The sequence below is a fragment of the Octodon degus genome, unplaced genomic scaffold (assembly GCF_000260255.1).
Source record: "Octodon degus isolate 3935 unplaced genomic scaffold, OctDeg1.0 scaffold00056, whole genome shotgun sequence".
NCBI classification, from domain to species: domain Eukaryota; kingdom Metazoa; phylum Chordata; class Mammalia; order Rodentia; family Octodontidae; genus Octodon; species Octodon degus.
The window spans coordinates 6,563,818-6,572,788 of NW_004524632.1; the positions used below are offsets into that span (position 1 = coordinate 6,563,818).

At 56.4% G+C, this 8,971-nt stretch overlaps 1 protein-coding gene and 1 non-coding gene across 2 annotated transcripts; one reads left to right on the forward strand and one right to left on the reverse strand.

Annotated features, from left to right (window-relative positions):
* The first annotated feature begins 403 nt into the window (after positions 1-403).
* Positions 404-1,166, forward strand: Gngt2 (G protein subunit gamma transducin 2). Its single transcript, XM_004633648.1, has 2 exons — positions 404-487; positions 1,041-1,166. Exons 1-2 carry the CDS (start codon positions 404-406, stop codon positions 1,164-1,166), a joined length of 210 nt encoding a protein of 69 aa, XP_004633705.1.
* Positions 1,167-6,951: 5,785 nt separating this feature from the next.
* Positions 6,952-7,023, reverse strand: Trnaq-uug. The gene has a single exon. It is a non-coding gene; the product is annotated as a tRNA-Gln (tRNA).
* Between the last annotated feature and the right edge of the window lie 1,948 nt (positions 7,024-8,971).

Below are 8,971 nucleotides of genomic sequence, written 5' to 3' on the forward strand. Positions count from 1 at the left end.
GCTGAATTTGAATTTGAGATCCTCCCGAGTGCTGGGATTACAGGCATGCACCCCCATGCCTAGACTAATGATGCTATTATTAGTAATAATAATTGTTGAGCCTAGTACTCTCCAGCAGCCCTCCTGCACCAGCAATAAAGGCTTTAAAAAAAATTGTTATATGTATTTTGTCCTAGGTAGCATATTAAAGATTCTGTGTATGTCATATGCTTAGAACAATAATGGTGTGAAGTGGGTGCTGCCAGTATTTTATACCCATTTTGCAGATGGAGAAATTGAGATTGGGGGAGGTTGAGTCTTCCCTGCGGTCACCCAGTGAGGCAGCCACTGAGCTGGCTCGGAGCTGGTGTCTGCAGCTGGTGAGCTGACACTGCCAACCCTGCCCAGGTCTCTCCAGGCCACCATGGCCCAGGACCTCAGCGAGAAGGAGCTGCTGCGGATGCAGGTGGAGCAGCTGAAGAGAGAGGTGAAGACCCCTCGGGTTCCGGTGAGTTGCCGCCCCTGGTCCCCTGCAGCTACTTTCTCCTCCCATCGGGTCTGGGAGCTCCAGATTCTCTAGAGAGACGGAGGGGCTTTTCCAGGGCAGCTCTGAGCAGGGGGCAGGGTTTGTCACCCCCACACTTGGGAGCCTGAAGCAGGAGGATAGCACTGAGTTGGAGGCCTGGGACAGACAGCAAGACCCTGCCTCAAAAACCAAGCAGGAGGCCCAGTTATATACCTCAGTGGATTAAAGCGCCTGCTTAGGCAGAGGGCAGCAGCCTGGTTCAATCCTCAGCGCACCGTGCCAGCCCCGCCCCCGGGGCACGATGGGACTGCGCATGGTGGCTCACGCCTGTGAGCCCAGCGCTTAAGAGACTGAAAACAGGAGGATCACTGTCAGTCTGATCTGTAGTAAGACCCTGTGGTCCCTGTACTGTGAGCCCCCCTCCCTGGCCCCTGGCCCTGCTCTGCTCAGCCTCTGGTCCAGCTCCCACCTGTCCTGGATGGACAGATCTTGGGTGCCGGGAAGGGGCGAGGCCGAGCCCTCTCTGCCTTCCCAGATCTCCAGGACAGGGAAGGAGATCAAAGACTACGTGGAGGCCCAGGCGGGGAGCGACGCCCTGCTGAAGGGCGTCCCTGAGGACACCAACCCCTTCAGGGAGAAGGGCGGCTGCCTGCTGAGCTGATGCCCAGCCTGCGCCCTGCTGGGGGCACCACCTGGGGCGCCGGCCTTGGAGCCCACTGCCCTCTGGGGACAGCAGGCGCCGAAGGGTTGCAGAGCTGGCCCGGCCCGCCACCTTGTCGTCCTTCCTGCCTGCGCACCCAGGACCAAGGACGGCATGCCACAGGCCCCAGGAGGTGAAGAGCCCACAAAGCTGGGCCTGTGGTGCATCTGCAAAGCCTGAGCTCTCTGGGAGGCTGAGGCAGGGGGATCTCAAGTCCTACCTGGGCAACTTAGCAAGACCCTTTCTGAAAATGAAAAATAAAAAGGCCTGAGGTTGTAGCTCAGTGCAGAGCTCTTGGGTTCAGTCCTGTGTCACACACACACACACACACACACACACACACACACACAGAGCCAACCTACAACACCTGGAAGGAGAAGGCCACATGGAATAGCCAGGGGCAGGGAGGGGCTCGGAGTCTATTTCTGCCACTGGATGTCCTATCCTGTGACTCTCTTCTGGATCTCTGAGCTCACCCAGAGGTCAGGATTTCATGGCTGCCCCAGTTCCCTGCTTGTGGAATTTGCCATAGTGAACACTGAAAAGGAGAACAGCCCAAGCAAGGAGGGAGGCCCTGAGATGGGTCCAGGGCCTCCAGCATGGCTGGTGTGAAGGTGGGAGGGGACACCATGGGTGGGGGCTGAGGCTGGAGTGGGACCCCAGTTGGGACCTATTAGAGGGCCTGACTTCAATCCCCAGTTCCGCCACACAAAAAAAAAAGAAAGAAAGAAAGTAATATTTTAGAGACTTTTATTCGATCGCAGTGATCATAGACATTGCTGGGAACTGTGCACAGCACCTTTTTCATTTTTGTTACTCCCCCTCCCTCCCCCCTCCTCTCCCCCTCCTCCTCCCCTCCCCTCCATTCCCTTTCCCTCCCCTTCTCTCCCTTCCCCTTCCTCTTCTCTCCACCTATTCTCCCCTCCCCTCTCCCTCCTCTTCCCTCCGCTCTCCTCCATTCCCTTTCCCTCCCCTTCGCTCCCCTCTCCCTTCCCTCCCCTTCTCTTCCCCTCCTCTCCCCTCCCCTCTCCCTCCTCCTCCCTCTCATTCCCTTTCCCTCCTCTTCTCTCCCCTCCCCTCCTCCATTCCCTTCCCCTTCTCTCCCCTCCCCTCTCCCTTCCCTTCCTTTTCTTTCCTTTCCCTACCTCTCTCCCTCCTCCCTTCTCTCCCCTTCCCTTCCTCTCTCCTTCCCCTTCTCTCCCTTTCCCCTTCTCTCCTCTCCCCTCCCTTCTCCACCTCTCCCCCCACCCCCTTCCCTCCCCTCCATTCCTTTCTCCTCCCTTCTCTCCCCTCTCCTTTCCCCTCCTCTCCCTTCTCTTCCTCTCCCCCTCCTCCTTCCCTCCCCTCCCCTCCATTCCCATCCAACTTGGCTCACCAAGCCCTGAAAGGCTTTTCTCAGCCTGGCAAGACGGCACACCCCTGGGATCTCAGCACTCTGGGAGGCTGAGGCAGGAGGAGGGCAAATTTGAGCCCAGCACAGGCAACTTGATGATATTTAGTGAGACCCTGCTCGTAAATAAATAAATACACGGGCTAGGGATGTAGCTTGGAGTGGGTTCAATCCCCATATGAAAATCAATCATAAGACGTGAACTATTCTTCATTCTCAGGGATGGAGGAAACAGATAACTTTTATTTATTTATTTATTTATTTATTCTTGGCGGAACTGGGGATTGAACTCAGGCCCTTGCACTTGCCAGGGAAGCGCTTATTCCACTGAGCCATCTCCCAGGCCCACAACAGATGACATTTAAACAGCCAAGGGACAGCCTGCAGTTAGCAGAAGGGGCAGGCAGAGTGGCACACACTTGTAACCCCAGTACTCCAGGGGCTGAGGCTCGGGAGCCCAGCACGGTAATTCTGCGAGGGGTCCGTCCTGCCTGGGCCCACGGCCCGGAGGCCTTTGGCCAAGTGCGCCGAGCACAGCCGTGCCCCCCAGGACGGCGATGGCACTGCCCGGGCTCTGAGGGCAGCCCGAGTCCTGAGAAGGCATCAGCTGCCTGGAGCAGCCCCGGAGCCAACCTCAGCCCCTGCCCCACTTCTTTGTTTTCAGTGATTCGGTTTTTATGGTTTTTATCTTGAGTCAATTTTAGCTTTATGCAAGATTTGCAAAGATAGCAGAGCCCTGGTGGCCTTCGCTGGCTTCCCCAGTGTCAGCCTCGTAGGGAACATAGTGTGGCTTTCTCCCTAACCATGGCATTTCCACCGAAGTTAAGAATTCACAGTGGAATCAGGCATGGCGCGTGCCCGTCATCTGAGCGCTGGGAGGCTGAGGCAGGACAACTGCAGAGCCCGGAGGAATTTAGTGAGACCTTGTGTCAAAACAGGAACAAAAAGGTCGAGGGATGTAGCTCAGTGTGAAAGTCCTGGATTCAGTTCCCAGGAATGTGGAAGGAAGGAAGGAAGGAAGGAAGGAAGGAAGGAAGGAAGGAAGGAAGGAGAGAGGATGGGAGGGAGGGAGGAGGGAAGGATGGACAGGCAGGCGAGCTGGGCGTGGTGGGTGGCATACACTTGTCAGCCCAGCACACTAGAGGCTGAGGCAGGAGGCTCACTGCAAGTTTGAGGCCAGCCTGGGCCACAGAGTAAGATCCTATCTCATCACAGCTGGTTGTGACCTCGAGGTGATCCTCCTGCCTCAGCCTCCTGAATGCTGGGATGACAGCCTGGGCCACCACGCCCAGCCTTAAGAGACTCTCCTGCAGGGCAGCCTCAAGGAGAAGCCTGCAGGACAGGAATTCCTGGGTCTACTTCACCCCTCTCCCAGCACAGACTCGGAGCGCTACCCAGGACTCCAGCAGTTCTGCTCTGAGACTATCGGCTGGAGCCTGAATCACTCCGGAGACCCAGAGGAGGCCTTCTAACTTTCCTTTCAGGCCACCCAGAGAGCAGCAGTTTTCAGGAAAAGGACAGGCACGGGGCATGCAGCCACCTGATGTGATTAGGGACTGCCATGCCCGGGTGGAGTCAGAAGGGCTTGGCAGGGGCCTGTCCTCCTAGCACATCGTCGGAGGCTGAGGCAGGAAGAGTTCAAGGCCAGCCTGGGGTACATGGGGAGGCCCTGGGCCTGGTAGTCACAGAGTGTCTGCCACTGTGACAGAAGTACCTGGAATTGCCCAAGAGAGAAAAGGGGGCCAAGAACAGAACTTAGCAGCAGCTCTACCGGCTGGGGTAAGGGAAGGAAGCCCATGAAAGAGCGAGGGAGGGCAGAACTCGGTGATTCTGACTGGCAAGATTGGCCCCCGCCAGGAAAAGGCAGGGAGAACCTGTACACTCCTGTTCTTTCCTCTTGTATTTTGAGACAGAGTCTCACTATGTAGCGCAGGCTGCCCTCACACTAGTGATGACCATCCTGCCTCGGCCTCCTGCATGCCGGTCTATATGGTATAACCCCGAGGTGGTGACACAGGCCTGCTATCCCCGCACTAAGGAGGCCGAGGCAGAAGGATCGTTGAGAGTTCAAGGCCAGCGTAGGCTACATACAGAGGCCCTGCTTCAAAAGCGAAAAGACGTAGTGTTCTGCCATTCACAAGCCTGAGCGCTAGGAGCACCAGGCGTGTTGTTACACTTCAGCTCTGGTAAGAAGAAAACCCGAGATGTGGCACAGCTTGGGAAAGAAAGCAGAGGCCTGGCTCCTGCAGCCTCATGCCGCCCCCTGCGGGTCACCTGGCACACCCTCGCACGACCTCATGAGAAACACGCGGGCTGCAGCCTCACCGAGTCACCAGTGGGTAAACGTGGAGGGAGAGGTTTCCTGCACAGCTCTGGGCCAGGAACAAGAGGATCCCACGGGGCCAGCGATGCTGGCCAAAGAAGCTCAACAGCGGCCAGCGGGTGGTTTACAAACTGTAGCTTGTGAAAATCACGTGGATGGGGGGGCACACTGATGAGCACAGAACTCAGGAGGCCGAGGCAGGAGGATCTCCTCAGTTGGAGGCCAGCCTGGGCTGCATGATGAGACCCTGTCTCAAAAAATAACAAAATGAAAATGATAAACTAGGGCCAGCTTGAAAAACAAAACACAAGGAGGGAAAATACCAGGATTGGACCTTATCCTCTTGCCTCAGCCTCCTGAGTGCTGGGACTCCAGGGTGCACCAGCACGCCGCCGGGCCTGGCTCTCCAGCCGCCCTGTGGTAACCAAGCACACTGTTAGATTCCCATTTGCTCCTCCAACGTCCACACACCAGTTCTTCCTTACCTCGGTTGCAACCCAGCCTGGGAACTTGTAGGCAAAACAACCCAGGTAACTGCTGTGCTTCATTTTCTTTTGCTTTATTTTGGAGACAGGGTCTCACTGTGTTGTTCAGGCTGGCCTCGATAACTTGTGGAGATCTTCCTGTCTCAGTCTCCTGAGTGCTGGATTTATAGGCGAAGAGCCCCTAAGCCAAGCTTGATTCAAATTCTCTTATACACTGTATCTTGCCATAATTTGGGGCTTCCTTTTTTTCTTTTTTAAAATGGGGCTGCTGGGGCTGGGGAGATGGCTCAGTAGAATAAGCGCTGGCCTGGCAAGCACTAGGGACTGAGTTCAATCCCCGGTTCCACCAAAAAAATAAAATAATGAGCGTGTTGTGTGATACACCCATGTAGTGATTACAAATAACGCTTAACTTTAAAAACCCTTTGTATCACGAGGCGGTCCAGGTCAAAAAGATGCGCCAGGTGTCGCTTTCCACAAGTTGCTCTCCTTCCAGCGAAGGTCACGTAGCATAAGGTGGGGATAAGTCAGATTTCCCCAGGGCTGCTGCCTCCACGATCCTCGGGTGATCTGAACAGAAAGCCCCCCAGTGCCACCCTCGTTATGCGCTGAGTAGGCTGGACCCCGGCTCTGCGCCCCGCACAAGGTGACCTCCGGTCCGCCATCGACGAACCGCTCCCGAGGGACCGAGGCGGGATGGCCGGGCGCCGTGGGCGCGGGCAGGGAGCCCGGGGACGAGCGGGCGGGAGCGAGGACGCAGTTTCCATGCCACCCCCGGGCGGGCACGCGGGCCCACGGCGCCGATGCCCTGCAGGGACAGCACAGGTGCGTCAGCGGCTCCCGTCGCGCCCGCCCGCTGGGACAGCCGCGCCAGCCCGCCCCGCTCCGAGCGCCCTGAACTTGGGCACCCTGGGCAGAGTCACCTAGCAGTGAGGAAGTTCAGCGGAGACGCCCTAATGGGCGGGCTGAAGAGCCCAGGCCCAGACTAAAGCGCTATTTTCTAACCAAAACGCCGAGCACAACTTCACCCGCTGAGCACAAACGCACAGCTGCAACTAGACTTGCACACGCACCTCGGGTAAGCCCCGTTACTGCCTTTGACCAATTGGAGCGCCGCGGTTGCCATTTCCCCGCCCTCTGGCTCGAGCCGATCTTTTCATTGGCGGCTCCCAGAGCAGTCAGACTCGCTCTCCACAAATGACCAATAGGAAAGGGAATCGGCGGCGTTGAAGGCGTGGCCTCCTCGAGCTAGTCCCTGAATCCTCCCCGAGCGGCAGCCTCGGGCTCCTTCGGTTTCTTCCGGCTGCTGCCCCCACCCCGCGGCTATAGTAGCTTTACGTCCCCAGACATGTTTAGTTTTTCCGCCCGCCTCTCGCGCGTGCGCACTGCAATAGGCAGGCGGCCCTGAAACTAGAGCGCATTGAGAGAGAGGGCGGGACCCTAAACAGCGGTCGCATGGTGGGTCAGCACAGCCAGGAAACAACCCGAAGTGGCTGCTGCCGCCGGCGCGCTCCCAAGCAGGGAGCCTAAAACTAAAAATATCTGGTGAGGTCCCACCGAGATTTGAACTCGGATCGCTGGATTCAAAGTCCAGAGTGCTAACCATTACACCATGGGACCCGCTGGCTGCTCCACGCAGCCGGGCGCCTTCTCAAGCCGCAGAGCACGGCGCGCGGGCTCGGTAAGGCGTCGCCGCGTGCCTGCTCGGCTCTGGGCTGCCCAAGGCGCGCGCAGGGGGCGCAGGGGGCGCAGGGGACGCAGGCTCGTCTGCGGCCTCCCCACAAGATCCCAGCTGTCCGGCCCGAGCTGTCCTCCGCGCTTCCTCCCAGTCCCGACCCGAGCGCCAGGCCCGGCACACGCAGCCTGAGCTTCCCGCTTTTTGCTGTTTATTTATTAACACGGGAGCCCGGATTAGGGGGACGCTTTGGCCGAGTGTGGAGAGAAACGGACTGTGCATGGAGGGGACTGGGGTTCAAGCCTCGGACGCCCCGCGGAGGTCACGTGGCTGGCCAAGAGCTGCGCGAGGTCCGCGGATGGGCAAGAAAGGTATGAGAGCGCACCCTTCGAGTGCCGACTGAGCCCTAGTACCTCGGAGGCTGAGGCAGGAGGATCGCTACGAGCTGGAGGCAGGTTGGACCACTTAGCAATACCCTGTCTCCAAAAATGCTTTTTAAAGTAGGGAATCGACAAGGACATAAAAGCCGAGTCACACCGAAACTGCTTACCGATTAGCCCATACAATAAATCCCAGCTCACCTACACGAAAGCTCCGCGCCTGCGCCCCCCACGTGGGGTCGGTGGCGCGTCCCGAGCAGCCCAGCTTTGCTGCGAGCCGGGCTTGAGCCTCGCAAGCCGACAGCGCCTCCTTGTGGCGGACGACCCGGGCACCCTGGCTCCCGGTGGCGTCCGCCCGCCACTAAGGCTCGAGTCTCGTGTGGTCCAGCTCTGATGGCGGAATGTGGCTATTTATTTATTGTGGCCCTTTATTTAAAAACACAAGCATCCACATTTTTCTTTCGTATACATTCATTTTATTCTCTTGAATATATTCACTCCTTTAAAATGATTACGTTCTCTTTTTTAAAGGTAAAAAAACATGAAATGTGAACACATACATATATACACATCCTTTTATTGAAGAGCTGGGATCAGAGAGAGACATGAGTGGCATGTGGTGGCGCAGGCCTGTGATCCCGGCACTCGGGAGGCTGAGGCGGGAGGATTGCCAGGAGGTGGAGGCCGGCCTGGGCTGCATGGGTAGGGTTTCACTTTGTAGTTCAGGCCGGCCTTGAACACTCCATCCACCTGCCTCAGCCTCCTGAAGACTGCGATTACAGGTTGTGGGCCAGGATACCTGACAATTTTAGCACCATAAAAGAACAACCAGAGGTACAATATAATTTTAAGGATTTTATTTCAATTAAGAAGCAATTCACACACCCGTGTTCTTTGGCTGCTTGTGATCTGCTGGGGTTCAGTTTGGTTGCTAATGTAAGAATTTGCCAAAAGTGACTCAAGTTAGGTTTTACTTCCCTTCGCAGTTTAAGCAAAGCTAAGGCTCTTCTTAAGGCCCAGGTGTTTTGTTTTGCTTTTTTCCTGGCCCTGGAAATTGAACCCAGGGCCTTCATGCTGAGATACAACCCCAGCCCTTTTTATATATTTTATTATGAAACAGGACCTTGCAAGGTCCCTACATCGCATGGGCTGGGGTTGAAGCTGAATGTCCCCTGCCTCTGCCTCCCCTTGCTGGTGATATAGGGACGTGAAATTCCCAACCTGGCCTGAGTGAGTTCATGTTCTCTAAAACCAAAGAATGAATTTTAGGAACAAACGGAGGCTGAAGGTAAAACTTTATTGGAAAGGGAAGCTTCTGTCGGAGAGGGACAGAAGGGGGGCCCGAGCGGGTTGCCCAGGAAGCTGTCTCCTTCAGGTTATTTTATAGGACAAAACCATGCGGGGCTAAGGTAGAGACAAAGGGGTCCCGCTTAGGCAGATATAGGGTGGGACAAAACTATGGTCAGCCAATGGGATTACAAGCACCATTGCTCAGGTAAAATTTATTAGGCCT